General features: G+C 39.3%; 1 protein-coding gene across 1 annotated transcript in view; it reads left to right on the top strand.

Annotated features, from left to right (window-relative positions):
- Positions 1-26,174, top strand: part of nphp4 (nephronophthisis 4) — a 176,505-nt gene that overhangs the window by 55,269 nt on the left and 95,062 nt on the right. The window contains exons 8-9 of the mRNA XM_075476298.1: positions 5,568-5,752; positions 8,606-8,741. Coding sequence (XP_075332413.1) covers positions 5,568-5,752; positions 8,606-8,741 — 321 coding nt within the window. The remainder of the gene's footprint in view (positions 1-5,567; positions 5,753-8,605; positions 8,742-26,174) is intronic.

Raw genomic sequence — 26,174 nt, 5'->3', positions numbered from 1 at the left:
TATTTAAAAAAATTACATCAACAATGGAGAATGATGATGATCTAATTTGTGGTTTGTTGGCTCCAGACGCAAATAACAAATCTTCTGAGCAGCTCTGACGGGTCGGACAGAATCTATTTCAAGCACAAATGAGCTTGATGCACCTGCACAGCTTTTTGTGAGTCTGTTTCCATGTAAAACAGGTCGAATGTGGAGTTCTTCTTCGTGTAAGTCTAAGTGTTAACCCAATGCAAGACTAAAAAAATCAAGTAAAAAGCACAATTGTTGATGTAGATGCTGATTGACATGTTAAATAAAAATAGAAGCACATAAGAGACAAATATCTTAGTGAAATAGACCAAAGAATGAATCATATATTCAAACAGCTTTCACTATTCCAGATTCAGTCACACAAAGCATTGACTTTATTTGTATATGTAAAGAAATTTGTATAATATCAAAACCATGTTTGTGTGCATTTTGAAGGCAATTATTTTATTTAAATGGGATTATTTTAGCTTGCTACTGTGCATGCCTGGCACCTGCAGTTGAGTCCTGTGTGATGTATGCCCCTTTGTGCTGGTACACTGTAACTGAATGGAGCCTTAGCCCATGCGATACAGCTGGAGAACAGTTATGTAACCCTCCCTAAAGCCAAATGAGAACTGACATGATCCAAAACGCGCCACACATGGAGGTTTGTATTAATGAGTCACCACATCAACTTGTAGGAAAATTAAGTAAACTTCCAGAGAACACAACACAGAAGCTCTATAGGCGATGCATACTGGATAGTCATTATATCTTTTTTAGGCAAGTCATATTTTCTTTTACCCGTGGCTTCTGTTCTTACCTGCCAGTATAGGATAGATATACAGCCAACCTGGCACGGAATAGTGCATACAAATTATAGGATATTATTCACTGGGGATGTTTTTGGAGGAGAAAGGAAGAAATCATTTGTCAAGAATCTTCATCTCGCGTCATAAAAATTCAAATACGGTATATTGATGAACATTTATTGACCATCTCTTCTAGCTGAGCGAGTAAGTGACAATAACAAAAGGAGGGTGGGTAGGAAAGAGGCAGACAGAGAAAGGATGGAGTCAGTCAGTGCGGAGATGCAACATGAGGAGAACAGCAGCAAGCATTGATGCATGTAGGTTGTTTGGTATCCAGGCAGGCTGGGCTGCGGCTCCCGCTCCTGCTGTTGCTGCTTTAAAAGAAAAACCCAGCACTGAATTGATATGCTAATTTGATTGAGGAGGTGTGGGTGGATATGGAGAAGGTTTTAAGCTACAAGGGGGACAGAAAGCAAGAATAACAATGAAAAGAGAGGGAAAGAAAGGGAGAGTGGGTATAGGGGATGTGATAGGAAAAGGGAGAAGACAGAAATGAAACAAATGGGAAGGAGTGGGACGAGGGGGCAAGCTCGATATGGCTTTGCACTTTTGGGTAAGAGAGTTAACAGTCGGTGAGTCAACAGTTGTCAGTCGGTTGTGCAAAAGCAGCAGCGGATACATTGTTCATTGGCCCCAACACTGTGCCTTTAACATGATAACAAGTGTGCAGTATGACAGAGTGATGATATCATACTTTTTGTTCATTACAACTAGGAGCTTGATCTTGATAATTATTTTTTTGTATTTCTACATCATAGAATGAATTTCACAAAGGAGAGTCAGTTAATCAAGTTCATTCAGATTTTCAAAACTACATTATTCAAAAATAAAAAAAAAGAAGCAAAAATTACAGCACAAACTTAAAAATAGATGACAAAGCATGGAGAGTTGCAGAACATTTTGGTGCAGTGGGTATTGTGGGACTTAAGGCTGAGTTATACTTCTTTTTACTGCCCTTGCGCTTTCTTCTTGCGTTTATGTTAATGGCTCGAGACGTTTATACTTCATTTAGCTTTGCCGGCGCTTGCGTGTGCTGTGTGACGATTCACCGCCAGGACAGTAGGTGGAGTAGCGGGTTTTTTCAATGACAAGCCTACTATGATGAAAGGAAATTCACCGCCAGGACCTCTTCGAGTGATTCATGCTTCTTCTTCTTGTAAATAGCCGGTATTTTGTCAGATTTTCAACACCTTGGGGGTCTAAACGACTACTTTCTCGCCTGAAAATGTTTCAAATGTTGCTAAAGTTATATATTTACAGAGTTTATAACTTAAGGGAAATCAGCTTTTCAGGCTGGCTGATTTCGGCTCGGGCAGGAGTGAAGTGCACTGTGTGTAAACGCTCTGCATGCTGTCAGATCGATGAGTATGCCGTTTTCAAGTAGTAGGCTTGCGTCTTTTTCTTGCGTGAAGTTTAGAAAATTGAGGTGACACACGCAAGCTCGCAATGGGGGGCTTGCAACCGCGCAAGGGCTTGCGTTTCTTCTTGCGTCTTGCTTTGCGTCTTGCGTTACCGACTATAAACCAGGCTTTATTCTTGTTAGAGATGTCAGGGTGGTTTAAGCCTGGTTTATAGTCGGTAACGCAAGACGCAAAGCAAGACGCAAGAAGAAACGCAAGCCCTTGCGCGGTTGCAAGCCCCCCATTGCGAGCTTGCGTGTGTCACCTCAATTTTCTAAACTTCACGCAAGAAAAAGACGCAAGCCTACTACTTGAAAACGGCATACTCATCGATCTGACAGCATGCAGAGCGTTTACACACAGTGCACTTCACTCCTGCCCGAGCCGAAATCAGCCAGCCTGAAAAGCTGATTTCCCTTAAGTTATAAACTCTGTAAATATATAACTTTAGCAACATTTGAAACATTTTCAGGCGAGAAAGTAGTCGTTTAGACCCCCAAGGTGTTGAAAATCTGACAAAATACCGGCTATTTACAAGAAGAAGAAGCATGAATCACTCGAAGAGGTCCTGGCGGTGAATTTCCTTTCATCATAGTAGGCTTGTCATTGAAAAAACCCGCTACTCCACCTACTGTCCTGGCGGTGAATCGTCACACAGCACACGCAAGCGCCGGCAAAGCTAAATGAAGTATAAACGTCTCGAGCCATTAACATAAACGCAAGAAGAAAGCGCAAGGGCAGTAAAAAGAAGTATAACTCAGCCTTTAGATTTCCTTCAGTCAATAGAAATAACGTGGCTTACTAATCTGTAGCTTCTGACGGCGCCTTCTTCTGACACTCGGACTGATTTCACACAAATGGTAAAAACCCTCTCCCATCTACGACACATTCCTCTCACTAGTGTTCCAACATAAGCCTCTCCACTTTGCAGCAACAATTGGAGCCATGCCAGCTGCAATTACTCTATTGCAAACCTTTTTAATCTAAAAGATCTGCTACCTAAATTTTGCCTACTCAAGCGCAACTCAGAAATACATATATTACAGGGTCATGGTCAAAGATTACTGTACCTTTCAAATAGTAAACCACCGCTTTGCCTGTTTAGGAAATCCAGACAGTTTTTGCTTCTTGTTCAGCAAAAGAAATATTTCACATTTTTGTCACCTTAGTTTAGCACTTTAGCTTGCTTAGCACGCTGGCATTTGTTAATTTGCACTTACACAAAGTACAGCTAATGCTGACAGAAATGTAATTGGTTTTCTTTTTTTTCATCTCAAAACAGCAATGGGCAAATTAGATTATTATTATTATTTTTTTTTTTTTTCAGGTGGTGGCTCTGCATAAAGTCAAAGACCCAAGATAATTTATTATTATAAGTGGTCAACCTAGTCCTCCAATGGAACAGATTTCTATTACAATTCTATTACAAATCCAATGTTACAACATACCTGACATCAGTGAGGGACCATTTGCATGTTTATGGGATTCAACCATACAGTCAATACACTGATTGTGTATGTACTGATCTCGTTCTTACTTGTAACAAACTATTAGTGACCTTCTCTCTCAGCCTGCTAGAAGTCCAGACAGAAACCACATCAAAAATCTTTGGGATTTTTAAGCAGAGGTGTACGTCATCGTCCAATCCCCCAAAAACGCAATACCAGGCCCGAACAGTGCTGTTTGGGGAATGATTTCTCGGGACAACCTAATTCCTGTAGTATTGAAGCTACATGAAGAGTATCAAGGCCCTTATCATGACAGTGGAGGATACAGTAACTAATGACCTCACAACATCATGTTTTGTTTAGGGCTGGGCGAGTTAACTCGTTATTATCGCGTTAACTCGTTAATTATTTAACGCCGATAAATATTTTATCGCGCAGGTGTTATTATGTTTTTTATTTTGTAAAAGTCTGTTGCTGTCTGCTGCGGAACCGGGAAAAGAAAGTAATTGGCGGATCAACCAAACATGGAGAAGGGTACGGAACTTTTACTCGGCCATTTTCATTTTAAAGTTCTTCCAGACGGCGGAGTCGACAGAACCAAAGTCATCTGCAAACACTGCCAAGTTGAATTGTCTTCTCAGCGTAGTAGTTCCGGTCTAAAATATCACTTAAAGGCAAAACACAAAACTGATAGCAGCAAGTCATTCAAGGAAACAGACAGTGGAGCGAGGCTTCTACATAAAAACTACATAAAAATGCTGATGTTAAAAGTGTGTTTGCACAACAAATGTTATGGCACTTTCATTCATATGGCAGCACATTTAAAATAAAACTAATTTTTTTTTGTTCATCCTAAACAAATACAAGAAGTGGTGCATAACTTTGCTTGAATAGAATAGTGGTTTATTCTGCAAAGTGTGACCCAAACGTTGATCCAGACCTGAACTGATGCCATTTTTCTGCAAGTGATAGATTTCAATTGTGAAACTTCTGTGTGGAGGTTTGTGGTGTGTCGGTTTGTGAGAAATTTAACAATGTTTATTTTCTAAGTCCGTGTCATTGCCCAGTTTTTAACTTTTTCCACAGATATACTTTTGCTGTCCAGACAGAGAGGCACCTGAGAAAGTCTTCACTTAAAAAGGATGCCACATCTGTCTTTAATAGTTTGCCAAGAAGTGCAAGAGGGGTTCGAGAGGAGATTTTGACCACTGACAGTCACTCCAGGAGGGTGCAGAGTGACCTGAGGGTAGCATGAGGACATAAAAGGCACAAGCTGTAACCAATTTCTTGGAATTGCCTCAGTTCAGATTGAGGAGAAACCATTACTGCTCTACAATTGGTAAAATCTGACATATTTTGAGATTCTGGTTTCGCATATACTGGACTGTGACAAAGCATGAAAAAGATTAAACTCTGCCAATGCATTGTTGAGCATATCATGCCAAAGGCATGGGCACAATTATGCCATTGAAGTGGCTTTTGCTCCTCTGAGATGACTTTGCATCATGTTTTGGAAGCTGGCTGCAGGGATTGGTCCCCCTTTCAGACACAAGAGTATCAGTTAGGAAGGCCACAGTTGACACATAGTTTCATTTCCTTTCTAAATATGTTGAATGGGTTCGTTGCAGGGTTTCAAACGGACTAATCAAGGACATTTACTGCAAACAAAAGGCCATGAATGAACCTGACACAGAAGCGCGACAGAATTATTATGTTAAAACATGCAAGAGCATTCTTTTAACGACAAAGTGGTTGCGAGCACAGCTTCATACACTGGTTATGTGAACTGCATCATATCTTTGTGTGGTAACTCCAGTCTGTTTGTCACTCTTTCTTAGAAACAGCCAGGATCTGAGGAGACACAAAGAACAGTTGTCATCCAGGAGAGGAGGCTCCATGTTGGTGTGCACAATGGCTGGTGTTTCCTTGACAAGCCCCAAGTGGTGGTACTGGAGCCCCTTGCTTTAGGGGTCAGAGGACGAGCAGACAGCACCTCCAAAAAGAGCACGCTGGTCAAGGACAGGTGAGCCGGGGCAACATGTGCACAGTATATGTCTACAGTGGAGCTGTAAACTGCAGGGTATGTTGGAGCATAATTCTGTTCCACAGATGTGCAAAAGTATTTTCTTATTCATATGGAATTTCATCAGCCTCTCCAGGCTGGTAGGCAAGTAATTGGTTTATCCAGTAAATCAGCAAAAACTTTATTTTTGAGAAAGCTTGGTTGGCTTGGATTTCATTTGTGTGTGATATTGGGAGGTGTCCTGAAAAAGCTAATTATTCCAGGTGTCCATCTACCCTCCCACTTCTCTAACTCTGCAGCACACAGTATACCTTGTGTGCTTATTTAATACAGTGGCTTGATATTTCAAATGCAAGTGTTGTTTGCAGCTGCACAATGGTGTGGTGGTTAGCACTGTCGCCCCACAGCAAGACTGGATTGAGCCTCATGTGGGGCCATTTCTGTTTGAAGTTTGCATTTTCTCACCGTGCAATGCTGGGTTCTGTTCTGGTACTCATGCAAAACATGCATGTTAAGTTCATGTTTTGACTCTAAATGAGCTGGAGAAGTGTGCATTTGTATGGTTGTTTGTCTCTGACAGAATGAAAACCCATCACGAATGTACTCTCACCCAACAGCAGCTGGTGTAGGCTTGAGCCCCCTAACTGTAATGTAAACTGTTTAGGTCCGGCCAACATCTACATGTAAAGAAATGCTCAACATTTACACTGAAATTTACATTCACTTTGAAAATGTTGCATTTTCCTCCACCCATTTGAATGAAATCACAAAATGTCATAAATGTATTATTTATTTACCATAAAAGGTAGTAGATTTTCAACTTACATTAAGTATGCTTATGTTTTGTGTGAGATGCTGTAAATTGTGCTTTGACCTGGTTCAAATAACAAATTTCATATTCCTGATAAGGCCTCTCATGTCTCAAGCTAGCTCTAACCTCGTAATTTACATACCATACCATACAGGCTTCCACCCTCATAAAACAACACTGAAGTACATTTCAATGATTACTGATATGCTTTAAGAGTCAAGGAGATATGAATGCCTCTGCCGCGACCCCCGAGTTTTATCGAGAAACTAAAGAGACTCCTTGCCAACCTTGTCAAAACATGACATATGCTGATGGAAGGTTATCAGTATCTGCCTTGGATCATGGAGAAAGAAACAGAATCTCACCCCTACCCCACCCATCAGCATAATCCTGGATCTAACTATATTTCCAAGAGGGAGAACTACTTTTGTCTTTATGTTTCAAGTAGCTACATATATTCAGCTCCCTGGGTTTGTTGATTGACCTGTTTGAGAAGAAAAGAAAGCCACATGTGTTGTACAACTCACTTTGCTCAAGGAACACCAGCTCTACACCCACTGCAACCACTGTTGTGACTGAGCAAACCTCTGACCAGCTCAAATAAACAACAGCCAGCAGTTCCAAATTAACCGGTTGCGTGGGTGCATCAGTGAGCCATTAAGCAGAACTGCTTTGTGCTGGAAAAAATGCTTCATGTTTATTTCATTGACATTGTGCAGGTGTGTCATGCCCGTCACTTTGAGCATTTGTTCCTGCAGCATTTGTTTCTGTTTACTTCTTTCTCCCCATCGGTAGCATGCAGACCCACCGTATGAAATATCACACGCAGTCATTTAAAAGTAGTTGTGATGCAAGCTTTATTTTGCAGCAACATATGACAATTGGGGACATCATGCTGGCTGCTGTAGCAAATAGGATATTGAGAGGTTGAAGGTTAGAAAGAGATATTTCACTTTTTACACAGTAAAGTCCCAATTTTTATTTCTTTCTGTGCTCTAAGTTTGTCAGGCTTTCATAATACCCGCTGTGAGAGGTGTTTGGAGATGTGCTTTTGCTGACAGTACTGTCTGGAAAATACCTAATTGGTTGAAAGTATAATGGTGTTCACCCACATGCTGTCGCTGGACAATGAAAGCAGAAACCACGGCGTGAACTGAATGTGTTTTCTGACAGTCTTCCACACCTTTCTGTCGGTGTGAGCACTCTTATTTAAGCTGTGCCCGTCAGGGAAATTGGATGGGATATTTTGTGGATTTTCTATGAAATAATAATGTGCAAGATATTTGAGTGAAGGACCAGTTTAAAAGGAGAAATCCAGGGATTGGTAACTACATCAAACTGTATTTGTTTGTTACTTAATGTCAGACTCTAGGGAAGTGATGATTGTGTGGATGATTATATGGGTCTCTTACTAACATGTGAAGTTGTTCAACAAACACATGAACATACGAACCAACAATCTGTTCCTGATTATTGTACTAAAAGAATAACCATAATCAATATTATCATAACAAATGTTTTCCCCTTTTTTTGTGTTCTTTGAGGAAGAATGTGTTTGTTGTAAACACGCTTTGGTATGATAACACCACTGAAGGCAGTAATTATGATGTGCTGCCAGTGGAAGCTGACAGTCTGTCTTGCTGGTGCTGTGCTGGATGGTTTCAGATGGTAAAGAAAGACAGACTCCAGAGAGTCCATGAAATGGAGAAAGAAAAGGCACTCGGCCCCACCTCGTGACACGCTAGTGCTCCACAGCATGCTTCCGCCTATGGTGTATGCAAACTGTGAATGACGAATACCAAGAGTGCTGTTCCATTCTGCACACAGGAGGCTAGTGCTTGCCAGGGATAATTTAGCAAGCAAGTGTATATCTTCCAAAACATTGATTTAGTTTCCCTCTCATAAAAAAATACTCGGCTAGATGAAAAACAATCACGGAACCTTTTTTAGCATTTTAGTGAAGGATTGTAATTTTTTCAGTGATGGCTTCAAGTCTTTTACACCTTCATGACACATCCACATCTCTTTTTGTCTCTCTGCAGCTCAGCAGCATCGTCCCTCTCGCAGATGCTGGGCCTTCGCAGCAGCCTGGAGCTGAGGCTGGCTAATCATCAAGCTTTGGCAATCGTCTTTCAGTTAGAGTACGTCTTCTCTGCTCCAATAGGCCGAGAGACTATGGTAAGAGGCACACACAAACACACATATTATACGTCAAGTTAATCCTAAACCCACATCCTGGCCTGGAATCAACCTCTTGCTGGAATTAGGACCTGCCAGAAAGTCCTCTTTATATAAACTTCTTCCTTTCACAATGAAGCTCGAGCACTCAAACAAATCCCCACAACAACGTTTACGTTAAGACCCCTGTATGCAGCCTTCTGTTTACCTTTGTTCTTCAGCCTCATCATACTTCTTCTTTGAGTGTCACAATTTGCAAAGCTGAGTGTAAAAGTGCTGTAAAAGTGTGTTGTGTAAATGAAAGTGTAACCTTTCAAATTCAGCTAATTTAGTTTTGTTTTTGCTCGCGCTCTGCAGTATACAAAATTTTGCCGTAATTGTCGCTCATTTATTAGTGTTAGTGTGTGAAACTATTGTCAGGATTATGTAAGGCATATTTCAATTGCGTGTTTGCATATAACTACTAAATAAAGTCAACTTTTACCACATCAAAATGGCTCCACAGGAACACATAGTGCTCACAAACTCCACAGGGAATTATTGACTTAAAGTCTCAGCCCATCAGTCTTAACTCTGTGTTGCCTATCTTCACAACAACTTTAAATGAAGTAGGCCATTATGGCACATGTAAGGACTGTGTGGCTACATCCAATCATTTCAAACTCTAGGCTTCCAAATGTTGCCTGGGTGATGTGTGACTTTACTGACTCTGCAGCAACACTTTGACTTTATTCCGTGGTAAAAAGAAAATTGCACCTTACATTAGAATAATTTGTCAGGGCTTTTTTGAGAAGTGCAGCCATTTAAAGTTTCTGGCATCGTGCCTTTCCCTTGGCACTGTAGACAGTGTGATGTGATTAATTCTCCAATTGTTCTCCTATCTTTTGAAATCTCAATCTCTCTAAAGACTGATATCTGTGTTGGATTGAAAGGTCCACTGACCAGACCTCAGTGTATCTGAAGTATGCCTCCATGTTTCAGATGCATCTCTCAGCCAACTCAAATTTAGTTGAAATGTCTTATTACTTTGCAGCTCTCTGAAAACATTGAAATTGAACAGCTTGTAATTCATATCTGTTGCCATCCACTATCTCACCAACCCCTTCGATTGGTTTGACAGAGCAATGGCCAAATCTTTGTTGTTCTAAATACTCTGACCTTTGGAGTGTTGTCTTACCGTTTGTAATCGTGCTGCTTTGACTGTTATTGATAATAGAAATGGAAGGTTTCTGCTTGAAAGTGTACATCTTTATAATTCCACAAAATAGTATCATTCAGTTGAATTGTACGGACCTGTAACTGGCATCTGTTACAGACCCACATTGGCAACGTGTCCCCAGGGAAGAAATTTCCAAATTCAAACCATACCACTTAACAACTGATCACGGCACAAAAAGCCATAGAAAGTAGATGGTAATTATGTGTGTGGGTGAGCCCTCAACACTTTATGCATGCCAAGGTTGGGCTTACTGTGCTGTCGCCTAATACAAGCAGAGGTCAACAGAACACCAATTAACAGCAGCAGAAAAACAAGCACTCGCAATGTCAGTGGGACAACATGGTACATCTGCATTAATGTGTTCATTCGACACTTTCTTACCATGGCAACCACTTGACAGACAATATGTCTAATAGACAGTTTCTCTGTTTTTTTTTTTTTTTTTATCATTTTTTATTATTTACTTATTTGTTCATTGTTTGTTCATGTTTTACCATGGATGAGGGGTTATTCCATGGACTTGTTGACACAGAATAGCTTTTTGTTATAGTAAAAGCTACTGTTTCTGGAGAATACTGAGTCTTTTATCCTAGCACATGATAAGCATCCTAACCTCAGCGAAGAGTCAATAAGTAAGTAAGCTCAGATGTGTTTTGAGTTTGAGCTGCATTCTGGCATTCATGGCTGTAGACTTTTTCAGCAGTTGAGGCTGATGGAAGTGGCATAAATTATGGATCTACTATATTTCTTCATAGAGTATTGGACTACAGACTTTGATCTATTGATGGAGCATGCTAGATGATAAGCTAAGGAATCAGGGGTTCGGTCCAGTTCATGTGGACCACAGTGATGTCTTTTCCAAACTTTATGGCAGTCCATCAAATAGTTGAACGATTTCACGTTAAACCACAAGCCACTGGATTACGGCCTCGTCCACATTGGACAAGTGGAATGTATGATTTATTATAAAAGAAAAAAAAACTCTTGTCTTCACTGTACTGTTTTGCAAAAGTTCTCCATCCACATGGACACACAAAATGCAACCAGCACATCATAAGTTTCACAGTGACTGCTGACAGTAGACACACAGGGTACAAATGGTGCAAACATTATCATTATTTTCCAAAGCACTTATCTTGACAATCGAGAAGTCTCCAAAGAGATGTGTGATCTCCCCTCACCTGCTAAATAGTTCAGTAATGTCATTACAGTTGTCTTCCATTAATGTGTGGGCAAACAGCTCACTCGAAGAGAACAGTAAAAGGTTTCTCGTTATTCTGGAGCAGCGACCACTGAATCCTCAATGTTGTCCCAGAGTCTGATCGGCTCTCGTCCAAAACCAGGTACATTTGTGGCTGATTCTGTCTTGGATTGTGTAGCAGTGATCACTGTAGTTTATTGTTATTCCAGTCCTCAATAATGTAGGTTAGTAATTGTACATTTATATGCAAACATGTTGAGTTAGCAAGGTTAACATTAACCCTGTCTTGTGGGAGATCACTGAATATTCTGACATCAAACCACAGAGATCATGGCACACAATCTTATAAAGCAGACCAAAAGCCATGACACTGTTGTAACCATAATTTTCAAATACCTTCACTCTGACTGAATTCTTTTAAAAATATTAATATACAGTTACCAAAAACTGTGTTTGCATGTAGATGATGAACTGTGTGACGATGGATTGTTTGTAAAAATGTCCGTGTTTGTGTGGACAAGGCCTCAATATGTTTTATTTTGTGTATACCAAGTAAAAACTCAAGTTTGACATGTTGTTGTCAAAGTGGCTTCCTATTTCAAGGTGGTTGTCGTAGAGGAAAAGGAAAGTTTAAGTGGTATGTGAAGGTTCAAAGAATAAAGCATTTGATTTACAGTTCCTATAAACCTGTTGATATCAAGAGAGTCAGGTTTTTAGTGCATTGCAACATGAACAAGTACAAGAAGAAAGAATAAGACGCATTTAGAGATAATAATCTGTAATCTTGGTTTCGTGGTTTAGGAAAACTCTTGGATCAGGTCTTTGGCAGTGTTTGGTCTAATTTCCATTTGATTTGATATGTATGTCAACAGAGCTTCTAATATTTCTGATGGCCCAATGCTCAAAGAAGCCTAAAAACAGATTCTTGGGATCTCGGTTGGGCACCTCTATTGCACCTACCTGCCTTTGTCCAAAATATTAGTTTTTGAAACTTTTCTATCAATTTTATAGAAAACATCCACACTTCTTTTTTGTATTTTTGCTATTAATTTAAAAGTTCAACCAGGTTTAAAGATTCTAATAAGCCTCGCAGAGCCATCTAATTGCCCTCTACATGATCCCAGAATAGTAACAGACGGTGACAAAAAATCTTAAAACAGATCTACACCCACCCTCTACTCCTCCACATTCACATTCTCTGTCATGAGTGTTTGTATGCTTGATGAGGTGAGATATATTTATCAAGAAGTGTGTAATTTCAGTCCTCGTATGGGGTTGTGCGTGTGTCTGTGTGTGTTTTGTGTGCTGATATTTACATATGTTAGTGTTAATCCAGATGTCGTTGGGTGTTGTCTGGTTAGGATTTGATATGAGATGCCTCCTGAAAGAAAGGAGTGCAGCAGCCAACATCTCACGAATGGCTCTCATATGATCCGCTGATGGATATAACTTCATACTCTGTGACTTTGGCAAGTGAGAAGAGCGTGATGGGACAATAAACCTGTCCGAGCACTGTCGGGGTTGTCAGAGATGTGATGCTTTTGAGGTGCTGAAGCGGTACTGAGATAAGTTGTGCCTTCAGGGAAGACAGCTGTACACTGTCAACAAGACTTCACACCGCTTGACATCACTTGAGAACAACAAATATGAATGTTCATGTCGTATTGCCATCACAAACTTTCCTAAGTCTTTTCAAGCCCTTGTAAAACTCTGGTGGCTCTTAAACCTGCAAAAATCAAAGCTGCTTTCAAGTGGATATTTTATTTTTTACCACAACACCTCCTGACTCACAGACTTGATTTAGTGCAGATGAAACGTAGTTACATCCCTGGAAAGGCTTCTTTTGTACATTCTAATGCCATTTAGTAAAAAATTAAACATGTTAGCGACTAACATTTTTTATTTATATATCTTATGTACATGCTGAAATATTTTCTCCATTGAAAGCAGTAATGCAGGCATTGAAAGGAGGGATAGTGGTAATTGTTATATTCTTTTTCAATATATATATATTTTTTGATAAATGTAATATGTAAAAAAAAATATTGAATAATATGTGTAATACTACATAATTATAGGATAATGTAATTATGTATTATAGACATAAGGTTACATCACAACACATTTAATTCAATAGAATATATTGTGTGATCATTCCTTGTTGTACTTCTCGGGGATCAGTGGATATGAAAGCCTGAAGTGCTCCATCTAATAGTGTTTGTGGGTTTATCCTGGAGTTACTGAGTGTATAATACATACTGATACCCTCATTTAATCGTGTACATGGATTGCTAAACCTGTTCTCTGTCATTTCCCATATTGCTTTGGCTTTCATTGTGAATGTTAGCACTAGATGGTGCTGTGTAGTGTAACTTTGTGCAACATCCTCTGCTATAAGGCTGGGCTTGTATGGCAGGAACATGCGTTCTGCCTTGTTGTTGTTCTTTCCTCTGATTAAATAGACTCATATCTTTTGATGTATTCTAAGGGGGCTAAGGTGGGTGAAAAAGGGAATAAAACTAGTTTGTTGAAATCCCTTAACTCTGAAAAACATTACTACTGCAATACAAAGGCAATCACCCGGTGCTCTGAGACTGCCTACATGCTTCACTCTTGCTGTGTTGAAAGCCAGTCTGCCTCTCACTGTAAGGCAAAGAATAAGGATGGCCTCTTTCTCATTGAAATGTATTGCTCCCATCGCCTTTGGTTATATAGAAAGAACATCACAAAGTGTCGTCATTTGTCCTCTTTGGTATTTTTGAATTGAATTAGTGATGTTTTTTTTTTTTTTTGCTCTTTTCTCACTCTTAAATACTTTGAGCGCTACTTTCTTTGTGCTCTTAGCATAAATCAGATGGAAGCAAATAACAATTTAAATGAAGGAGGCTGGGAAGAGGAGAGGCACCGGTAATTTGTCACATAAGTTCTGGGGCTGATGAACTTAAAAACTTCAAATAATCAACTTCTCTTGCAGTTAGATTTGCCATGGTCACTTCCTTCCTCTTCCTGTTTCCTCCCAGTGATTTGCTCTTAGTCTCTGTCTCTTACCCCTCCTCATCAAGTTCTTTATTGTAGTGCCCAGCATAAATTCTGAGGACTTTATGGGTCCACACAGGCGAACTCTTTCCTTGGATGTCCACTGCGGCACGTTTTTTCACATCACTCTGCTGCCTTCTGTGGAATGAACCTGGAGAAGCTGCGGAGGATGAAGAGATGCAGGGTGAAACTATGTCTGAGAGTTCCAATTAGATGCTGTGCTCGGTCTTGTAATTACGATGCACCAAAATATGAGGATCACTGTACTCTTAATTTCCTCTGTCTCTTCTCATATTATTACAGCGTTTGCTCATTTATTTATTTGTGGTTGGAAACATTCCGATGATTAGATATAATGATTATAGCAACATAGTTTGATTGACGGGTTTACATTTCCATCCGTATGAGAGACTTGAGAGTGCTGCAAGGAAAATATGTCGTCCTTGACACTACTTTTGCCAATGTAGAATAAAGTAATAACAGTGTTTCTTACTTCATGCTGATAGTGTTGCGCTTTGTTTTGCCCAGACTTTAATGTCTAGAGAAGAGAAAAAGATTTTAAAGGGGTAATATATGACCACAGGAGCAACTTAAAGCCAAAGCAAATTGAGCCGGGATCAACAGGAAAACTTAATGCGGAGCCTCTGAAACAGCTCACAGATCTGTCTGCCTCAGAGAAAACAAACCCATATACACTCTGATCTTATCCTTCTCTTTCTGGGAGCTGTTTTAGCTAAGGAACATGTTTACTTCACCTGCTCTACCAGTCTCGCATGCGAGAACACTGCCAACCTGAGCAAGAAATGTGAGGCACTTAGGAGGAGCAAGGCTGCGCTCTGATAAGATCATCACTGCATCAGCAAATGCTTTTTTCCTGCTGTATTACGTCTTAAAGCATCTTTTATTGAACCTTTACCCATTTACAGCTTACTTACACATCAGTGAGCCAGAGTCTTTAAGCAATCACAGAAAAATCAAGACCATTGACATCCAGCGCCAAAACCCGTTGTTTTAATTTAATCCATCCACATATATGACAAATAAATCTGTTACTGCTTCCATGTTAAAAGCCACTAAAGATAGTCAGATGGTTTTGTTTTTGGATTTTGGCTGCACAGACCTCAGAATCATCTGATTTACAGTGTGTGCCAATTTAACGACACGGCAAAATGAGCACATTTCAAATCTGTCACAAGAGCATTGATTAAGATCGCACTAAAATATTATGACCTTACATAACTGCTCCATTCTAAGCAATTTCACATCCTCATCACTTTGAGAAAGGAAACATATCCATCCTAGTACATTATGCATTTAGTTATTCAGTCAAAAGTACAAATATAAGATGCCTTTCCACAGGACATGATTTACTTACTGTGAGAAGACAACTGACGTGAGGCAACGACAGCTCTGCTAATTGTGTTCTGTCAGCACCAATTTAGCTCTGCCTTAACTTCATCTGAGAGATCCCTTCCCCACCACTGCTTGCTGATAACTGCCTCCCTCTCTCTAACCACTGTTAACTTGGCACTGCTCATCTTTTCAGGCATGTAATACAGTCCCATAGTGTACAGCTTAATGCAGGACGATGAGACTTATTGTCGCCTGCCTTCTTGAGCTGACATGCACTCTCTCTTTGCTAATGGGTGGGCAGGTCCAGAGAAAATTGGGGATGGAGGCGGTGCTGGCCTGCACAACTTTGTCCTTTTGCCAGGAAACAATTTGTCATGGGGTGGGGAGTGACAGCAGCAGTCATCCTAATCACTGACACAGAGAATGAGTGACTGCTCGTGGGTCACAGTCTTAGAAAGATGGACAGATAGATGAACAGAGGAGAAGTTAGGAACATGTTGAGAGGCGATACTTGTTTTTATCCTCCCACGGACTACTGTTCTTACCTCAGAGACCATATCAGATGTGAACTGACTCCGTGGATTAGTAATTGGCAATTCTCCCAAGCTGTTACACGAAGCAAGCTTGTGTTGCTGAAAAAGGATGTTGTGAACTGCGTCATGAACTGAAATAGTTCCTCTGTCTGGGTAACTGGGCCAGCGCACAACCAGTAATCAAACATCATGCAACATCATACCTTTTTTCTGTTGTGTAACCTTTAACCCTGACTGGGCTAGGTGAGTGGCTCAGTTGATTACCTCGTGTCTTAGGAAGTGTAACCGATAATGTTTGACCTTTAACCCTACACTTCAGCCCTTTACTGAGCTCTGATCTGGATTTAAGTCCAATCTCTCAATTCTACATAAAGCAGCTTTGATTTTTACAGAAAAATTCATCTTTAAAATACAAATCAGACTTGGATGATACAGAACAGACTACTTTCTAAATTGTAGCAACAAAGATGATTTGGCTGAGCAGTTCAACATAGCAACTCGATGTTTTCATGTTGGAAGCATGGCTGTGTGTTTGTACGTTTGGATTTCAGGAAACGAGTTCAGTCATCAAGTTTGGTGACAATACATGAAACAGCTGCTAAGTTATGTCAGCATTATTACTGATTTTTAAAAAGTACATTGTATAACTATGCAAATTTCACGAAGATTGAGTTTAAAAATGCTGATAATAAAAAATGTACTGCATAAACATAATAAAATCCAATATCATGACTACATCAATTATGTTGCTATGATAAGCTGACATGTCTCAGTCTTGGAAACTGACACAGATACAGGAATTATTTGCTCAAGATAAATTATGCATTATTTCTCAGAATGGAGCACCTTTAGTGGTCAAAAAGTTTTGAGTTTCCCCTGCTTCGTTCTTTCAGCTTCAATATGCAAATATTTTGGAAATAATCATCAATTATCATGTCATCTGTGCCAAATTTATAAAAGACTGGGGGCAATGTTGCTTAAGTAAGTAATTGTTTTTTGTAGAACTAATGTGCCAAAATTAAACCGAGGGTACCTAACTTTTGAAAATTGAGCACAAAAGTTAGCATAAAACGTCACCTTTGTCAACATTAAACTTGCTTAAAAGAATTGGGTGACTGTCCCCAATAAATGCGTTAAATTTAGAAAATTAGTTTTTTTTCTTTTGGTTTTCTTAACCATACGACTCCAGGAGCTGCTGTAGACTTATATGGCAAGAAGGGAAAGAGGAAGATGAAGAACAGAAGGAAGACACAGCTTTACTGTTTAGCCAACAGCTGAGATTGATGAGTAGAGCAGATATAGAACTGATGAGACATTTAAAGTTTCCTATGTTCTTAATTAGGTCTTGACATTTTGTTTCTCATATTGACATAAAGGTCATACATGTGACAATAAACCACACCAGTACAAGAAACAAAGGACCAGTATTAACTTGATTAATGTAAAATATGCAACGGCAAAAGAAAAGGCTGTTATGTTTTAAATCTTCCTGTTGAAGACTGAAAATGCTGAAAATTCTGAATGTTTTTAAATGTGGTTGTCTGTTTGTCATAGTCTGGACATACAGACAAAGCTAAACAAGTATGTTGTTCTCACTTATGAGCATTTCTTTCTTGGTACCATCTGCTCTAACTTCTACCAATTTTTCTGTTAATTCCACCACATTTTAAGATAGTAGCTCCGACCTTCACAACAATAGACAGGCATAATTTAAACAGGCTCAATGGATAAGCACACAGTGGTTTTGTAACATGTGACATCTGTCATGGTGTTGATCAGTTATTTTTGTCAAAATGTATGTCATGGCCAGTTTACTGTTGAAACATACTGATGATTCCAACCCTTCTGGTTGTGATACCTCCTTATTTGTTCAGCTGGGAATTTTAGGTATGCATAAATAGTATTCATACCAGCCATTGTCAAGTTTGTTCTGACTCTGGCAGATTTTATCAGCTGAATCTATCTTATAGACTCAGCTAATCTTAGCTGTGGGCCTTGGTTTATTATTTTTTTTTATTTTTTGCACCATCTTTTTTGCTTCAGAAGAAGAAAGAAAATGAAATGAAATTAGAAATATTTCATTCATTCCAAAGGAACATTATAATGTTGCAGTATTCATTTATTGCCAGCAATCATTATAAGCTGTTATTCTGCAGGGTTTTTGCTGCTGGCAGAAATGACCTCTTGTATTGTTCTGCATTGAAGAAGTCTCTTACTGAGCATACTTTGTTGTTTCAACACTGTTATGTTAAGGGTGAGCAGTACTGTCCATTATGTTCATCACTTTGTGCAGAGTTCTTCTTTGTGTAATCAGTTCCAGAGTCTCCACACCAGTTCCCAGCACAGAGTCAGCCTTCCTTATCAGTTTGGCGAGTTTCTTTGCATCACTGGCTCTGATGCTGCTGGCAAACAAATGGCTGCAAAGCAGATTGCTCTCACCACCACAGACTTGTTGAAGACATACAACATCTTGTTGCAGACATTAAAAGACCTAGGTTTGCTAAAGAAGTCGAGTCTTTCTTGAGGACAGCCTTGGCGTTGCATTTCCAGTCCTGTCTGCTGTTCAGGTAAACCCCCAGGTGTCTGTATTCCTCAACCACTTCCACCTCTTCAGCTAGGATGAACATAGTGTTTGGCCACCACCTGGTCCTCCTAAAATCTACAATCATCAATTTTGTTTGTTTGTGATTAAGATTGTGTTTGTTGATGGTGATTGTTCCCACACAATCCCACAAAGTGGTCGAACAATTTCCTGTTCTCTTGTCTATCATTGATAGACCCGTCAACTGCAGAGTCATCTGAGTATTTCTGTAGAGTGAATAAAAATGGAGAGAGATTACAGTTCCCTGTAGTGTTCCTGTGCTGCTGACCACCTTCTCAGACAAACAACCCTTCAGTCTCACAAACTCTGCTCGGTTTGTGAGGTAGTCAATAATCCAGGCGGTTGTAGATGCATTCACCTGTACTATTGTAATAGTACAGGCTGAATTGTATTTAAAAACACTGTATAAATCTAAGAACATGAAGCTCATCGTGCTGCTTGATTTGTCCAGATGAGACTGGGCTCACTGGAGGAGGTAGATGATGATGGCATCTTCGACACTGTCCTAAGGATGACTGTTGTAGGGCCTGAAAGGTGTTCATGATGTGGGATGTTAGAGCAACTGGTCTGTAGTCACTGAGGGCAGATATATGAGAGTTTTTAAACAAGGCAGGATTTCTTCCTCAAAAAACCTGTTAAGGTTTCTTATGCACATGAAGATTGATAGGAAATACTTCACTTCTTACTGTATGTGCATCTTGTGACGTTGACTTTTTAGGCAAAACTTGAAATGCCACAAAGTAACAAAGCCCATTCTTTGGGAAGGATAGCTTGATTGCTACTGTATCTAAAGAAAGTAGTTAGATAGACAATATTGTTAAATATGTTCCTCACAACTTTCTTCTTGTGATTTTATTTTTTTTTTTCTTTCTCATCCTATCTCTCTCGCTGCAGCTCCAAGCGCACTGTCTTGGAAATCCAAAGTTTGACAGTTCTGCTGTGCTGTCAGCGGAGGTGCAGTTCCGCCTTGTCTCCCTCTACAACAGTGGAAGTTGTTCAGTTTAATGTGCTAATTAGAACAATCAAAGTAAGAAAGAACATGGAAAACTAGACATAAAATAAAAGCCCAAACTGCATTTCCAGTTTTATTGTGACAACTCTTGTGTTTATGTTTAATAAAATACCGAGTGAAGACCAGTCTTCCATAAGTTGAGCTGTAAAACAGAAATCACTCGTTATCATTTTTTAAATTATTCTTCTTTGTTTCAAATGTCAGTGCCAGGGCATGGAAGCGGAATGAAGGGACATGGTTCACAGCTGTGTTTATTAAAGGTGTTGGTGTACAGCCTTCCCTTAGTGATGCAGAGACCCTTGTTTTGGTAATAATTGGCTCACCAACAGGTCGATGCAGTAAAGACTGTATTTCCTGTTGTTGCTTTTTGTGTGTTGTTGTGTTCAGTTTATTGTGTTTGTTGCTCAGTTGTTGGGAAATGCCCTGCAGGTTTTAGTAATATTTGCTGAATAAAAGGCGTCTGCTAAAGCTTTACCATGCCCATTTAAATGCATTTGTTACTATGATACCTAGAAAAGATTGAGCTCCCTCTTGGTCTTAGTATTTGTGACTACCTTCGTCACATGACACATGAGCCCTGAGTCGTGCCACTGGTTTGGACCTCAGTCTCACAGAAACAAGTTGAATCTTTTTTTAGCTCTGATCTGAAATGTCATACAAATGTTAATTAAATGTTAATCAAACATCTCAAGTAATGTCATCAGGATTTAGAAGCAATATATAGAGCTGATTTGTGGCCTATTCTAGAGGTCATTCCTTCCTGGAGGCTCCTTTTCTTTTCCCTCAACAATAGGAGAAATTGAAGATGAGGCACAGGAAACTACATGCCACAGAGACAACATTTCGACTACCTAATTAAAATGAATTTCAGTTCTTCCACCTCTGAGAAGTGCATCAATCTCGCCCTGCGAAAGGCCCAGAGTGAGTCTTACCCTGTCAGTGTCTGCTAGCAGTGCCATTCCTCTCCATATGGATGCTGCACTCTGGCAAACAGAGAGGCACTGGTGATGATGTTTTGTTTGGATGTCTAATGGTTGTCTTGTGAGTAGCCAACTCACTACACCCAGGCCATGCTTTTTATGTAGAAGAGCTTTCAGCCCACACTTGAATGATTTTTAACCTAAAACTGTAGATAGATAAAGTAGTCAGTGGTGTTTTGGAGCCATTTTACAGTCCAGAAAAGTAAATTTTGACTGTTTCATGCAGAATGTTGCAACTAGGGCAGAATAGGCACGTCTTTGATATTCTATTAAAAATAAGCCAAATCTTAAGCTATTACCATTGGATTAAATTGAGAAAAGATATATTTATGGGTTTGTATGGGGATGCCATCTGCATGCTGTACATCTTGCATACCTAATGTCATTAACTTCCTGCAAGTGATTTGGTAGTTACAAGTTAACTTATTATCATTACTGAGATGTAATTTTAATTTTCCTAAGAGGTGGATTCACTGCTTTGATGACACATTAATAATCATCTCAGGCACTTCATATTACTGCTCAGTTAGTTAAATGTGTCCACATGATTTAAATTGAAGAAGCCACTGATTTCCCTCATCAAACTTGATAAGTTGCATGTTTCTTTTCTATAAAGAAAAACAAAGTTAATGGTCTATCTCACTAGAGACTGTGAGGAAAGCTAATTATAATATAGAATGGTTGTTATGAGCTTGTATTTTCTTTTTTTTTAGTGTTGAATTATAAGTAAAATTAAGACAAACTGAAATTGTTCTCTTATATTTGTACACTGACATCATCAGAGGACAGTGGTTGATGTGATCATTAAGCTAAAAGAGAAGTTTTTTTTACAGTTTATCCTCTACCGAGAAGACATCTGTGTTGGATTTCATGGCATTTTACTTTCATGGCAGTGCTAAAATGTCACATCGCTCATGGCAATATATGGAGAGCCAGGGAATCCATGGGTTTATCCATGTCCATCCCAGGTATATTTATTACACTGATAAGGAGCCATGTAAAATTCTCTAACTTGTGAGGTGAATAATGCTGACTATCTTGTTGAAATGGCACCAACTATAACACTTTGGTCTGGAAATGTTTGGACACTGACACATTCAAATAATTAGAAGCATTTTGGAATTAATGCTCTTTAATTTTGATGGCTCTCTGTTAACTCATTGAGGCCGGGAAAGCATTGCCGCATTTCTACCTTTAAAGCCGACGGCGCTGTTGCGTTATTCTACCTTTAAGGCCGGGAAAGCGTACACGTCTTTTTTCATGTATAAGGTTGTTTTGCACCAATTATTGACCTCTGCGCCAATTAAATGCATTATAATAGACATGTGAGAGTGTCGTCATGTTCCTCGTGTCATTGTTTTGAAGTTAAGTTACATCGAGAAGAAAAAAAAAAGAAAAAAAAAGTTAAGTTTCATCGAACCAAGCATGGAGGACTTTCAGTGGGAAGACATTTCAGATGGTAACGATTGTGAGGAGTTTCTTGGCTTTGATGATACTGAAGAACGTGCTGACCCAATTGATGGATATTTATGGCCAGCACATATGTTTGAGGATGATTTTGAAGGGTTTGAATGTGAGTGGAAGACTGACAATTACCACCGTAATCGACGGAGAGATTTCAACCGCACACCAGGGGTGAAAGTCGATTTACCTGCAGATGCCACACCGTTGCAGGCATTTAATCATATTTTTACTGAGGAGCTTTGGGCGCATCTCGTTTCCGAGACGAATAGATACAGTGACCAGGTACTTCAGACTCCAGCTCGAGCAAAGATGGCAAGGTGGTCACACGTAACTGTGCCGGAGATGAAAACGTTTATTGGAATGTGTATGGGCTCCTTGTGCTGCCACTACGAAGAGACTGGCGATAAAATAAATAGATAAATAAATAATTTAAATATAAAATGTTATTTAATTTGATTTTATTACTGTTTTCTAATTGAAAATAGCGCTGTTCCTGCACTTTACTTTTTCTTTTCTTTTATTACTGTTTTCTAATTGAAAATAGCGCTGTTCCTGCACTTTACTTTTTACATTTTCTATTTTCGTGAAGGTGTATGTAAATAAACTCAATTTCCAAAGAAAGCCACAGGTGTAAGCTCTCAAATACTTTTTGAATTTTGTTTCTATCTGCTACAGAGGCTGAGAAATCAATCATTTAGTAGGTGTTGACACAATTGCTGAATTTCTAGAAAAACTTCAGGTTTTAGGGGGTCTTTCTGAAATCGCCCATAGGTTTTACAGGCATTCTTTTCCAGGCATCTTAGGCCTAAATGGGTTAAATGGAGCCATAATTAATTGCTCAGATTAACATAACCATTGATGAAAGGCTGATCAAAACTGTTTGCAGGCAATGACTGCCTGGAATCTGGAAGCTTGGGGTATCGCCAAAGAATGGATTGCCTTCTTTGTGATGCTTTGTTGGGTCTTTCCCGACTGTTTTCATGTGTTTTTTTGTGGGACTTTCTGTGTTTAGTTTATCTTAAGCAAATTAAAATGTAGGTTAAATGGGTTGACATCAGGTGATTACCTCAGGCATTGCAGAATATTCCATTTATTTACCTTCATTTAGTCCTAAGTGGCTTTTTTAGTATGTTCTGGGTCATTGTCCATATGTACTGTGAAGCACTGGCCAATCAGCTGTGCTGCATCAGGCTGAATATGAGCATAGGTATGAGTATATCCCAATAAATTTCCAAGTTCAACTAGCTGTTTTGGTCTTGGTTACATCAGAAATAAACACCTTTGACCCAAAGCCACCGGATGCCTTGCATGTCCATCTCCAGTATCCAGAAGACGTTGAATGCTTTGGATCATTAGCTGTTCAAAGTCTTTTTCTACTTTTCGTTCCAGCACAGTTTGATCTTAGGTTAATCTCTCTAGAGTAGTTCAGTTTAAAGCTTGTAAATGGCATGCACTTAGAAGTGATTCCTCCATATTTGCCTCTCATGAAGTATTTTGTTATGGTAGACCTAGATAATGATGTTCCTTTCTCTTGGAGAGTGCTCACTTGATTTGATAATGTAAAGGGGCAGCCCTCCGATGGTCTCTGGGGTGTTCCCAATACAGTGGTTGGTATTGACCAAACATTAAGGAACAGCCAATTTCTTTGTCATGTGGTTGAAAAAAAAATTAAGGTTAACCAATACCTAATAAGGCTAGACTTTATGGACCAAATCCACCGAAGAGCTCCTGTAGTACAAATTTTTTGACCACCTTAAACTATGTTGACCTGAAGCTTTGTTCTAAGGGTTTTCTGTTAAACTTTCCATTTAAATCTTTAATGTCTCAGCATTTGAATAAACTTAACGCATGAGATGAAAACCATTTCAGAATGATCAACTTTGTTCTTATGCCTGTCATTATTTTTCAAAAACACTGTTGTTTGAGTGAATTGAAAATGCAAACGCGACACATACTGCATCATGCTTGAAAGATAAAAGCACTCAGATGTTGAATCAGGTCTGAATGGGTTAAAACTGCAGGGGGGGAAGAACTTGGAAACAAGAAAAAATTGCCAAAATTTTTAAAAACAAAGTTTGACTCTTACATCTTCCCCCTCCCTTCCCTGTCCTAAGCCACACCCTATCCTGAGTACACGCCCACATGGACACGCCCATGCTTGCGTGGAGCTGACTGGAGGCATCCACTTGCTGCCCGAGTACTGAAACAGTCTGATAATATAAAGCACAGGATGAAAAAGCTTTTTACTTGTCTGTTTCATAGTTGTTTCTTTGTCACGTTGACAAACAGTTATTAAGATAGCAACATTCATTAGATAACTGGAATGACATAGACATGCAGCTGTATGTTCAGCAGATATGCTTGCACAGTGAGAAGTATCACATGAATATGGTCATGCTGGTTTGTGATACTTTAGACTGATTTGACCATTGCAGAAGAAATACTGTAGATCATCTTTGTGACATTTGCGGCCTAAACGGGAGGTAAATTACCATATTAGCCCTCGCAGCAGCAAAGCCTTATTAGAATGGTATACAATCAGCAATAACTGGAACAAGCACTCAATGTGGATATCAGCTTGCCTGATTGGGACCACTTGGTTTGCCAATTACCACAGGGTGATTATTGATTTATTTTCCAATTTAAACTAAATGTTTCTCGCTACAACGGCTTTGACACTTGCTATGACGAGTAGAGTATGATGCTACATGGCAAAAACTGTTTAAAAAAAACAAAGGGGCTCCACTTTGCTACTTCTAGGACTTAAATGATCTAATGTTCAGGGTGCTTCAAACCACAGGACGACTTCTAAGGCATGGTGGCACATGGGGACTTCTGCAATATTATATAGGTGTTTGTAATGTTGTGGCCTTTTAGTATTCGTATACCCATCTTGCTCAAAGAAGCATCAACATCCCTAAAGCTACTTATCTCATAGTTGGTAAAAACCTTCATCCTCAGACAGAAGGAATTTGATCTAAAGTTTAGTAGCAAGTACCAGTAAAATATCTTTCATTGGGTTTAAACGTTTTAATACAGCTTATTTAGCATTTCTTTTCAACAATGATTCAAAGTGTAACCAAATGCAATTTTACCAACAGCTAAAGTAATGTGCATCAATTTTCTTGAATAATCCTTAAGTGTTTGTAACAAAAACGTCCAACTTCTTTAAAGAATGTGCTTGGAAATAGCAAAAAAGCCTGAGAAGTGAACATGACTTTGATTAAAAATCACTTTGAAGTTTTGCTATCCTTTTCGAATGATCGTCTTTCTTACCAGCTCTGGTTTGGCCTTTGTGAGCGTAATAAAGCACACAGTGGGCTGTGCTCATTTGAAATGCCTGTGTAGATGGATGAAAATATGAGTGGTTTAGCAGTCTTAAGTTAATGATCATGGTGCGTGTTCTCTCACTTCCTGCAGGGCTTCTCATTGAGGAGAATAAGTAGCGGAAGCTATGGGCTGGTGCCTGTCACAGGGTCTTGGCTGAAATAATGACTTGAACAGCCCTACAGACTGCAGTAATGGTAATAACTGTCAGACTTCGTCTCCCATCAATGCTCACATCCCCCTAATTTGGGATTAATTCCTGCTGTACTCTAAAAAGCCCAGGGTCGCTAAAATGTCTTGCCAGTTTCTTTGAGTTTCTCTAAATATATGTTCCTGAAAACTGCTTCAGCAAAAACTTGCATTTTTCATATTTGGACACATTGGAAGAATTAAGCACAGATCTGACTTAGTAGCAGTTTCTGGGATTAATGGTATTTTTACTTTATGAGTAAGAGTTGGCCTCATATTTCTTCTGTAAATGCATGATGGTGAATAGAACTGGTTGTGTCTCTGCTTTCAGTTCTTTTTGTCTGATCAGGAAAGTGCTTTCAGTTTTCTTTCATGTGCAGAACTTGTCCTCTTTCCCTGTTAGATCCTTTTCTCCCCCCCCCCATCTCCTTATTACCTTCCAGAAATTTGATGATTACTTTTCTTGCTCCAGGTTATACTTGTGAGATCTTTGCTTCCACCTTAAAGTATGTTTGGA

Source organism: Odontesthes bonariensis, chromosome 10 (assembly GCF_027942865.1).
Source record: "Odontesthes bonariensis isolate fOdoBon6 chromosome 10, fOdoBon6.hap1, whole genome shotgun sequence".
In the NCBI taxonomy this organism is placed as follows: Eukaryota; Metazoa; Chordata; class Actinopteri; order Atheriniformes; family Atherinopsidae; genus Odontesthes; species Odontesthes bonariensis.
Note: the sequence above shows the minus strand (reverse complement) of the source record. Positions and strands in the feature narration are given on the sequence as shown.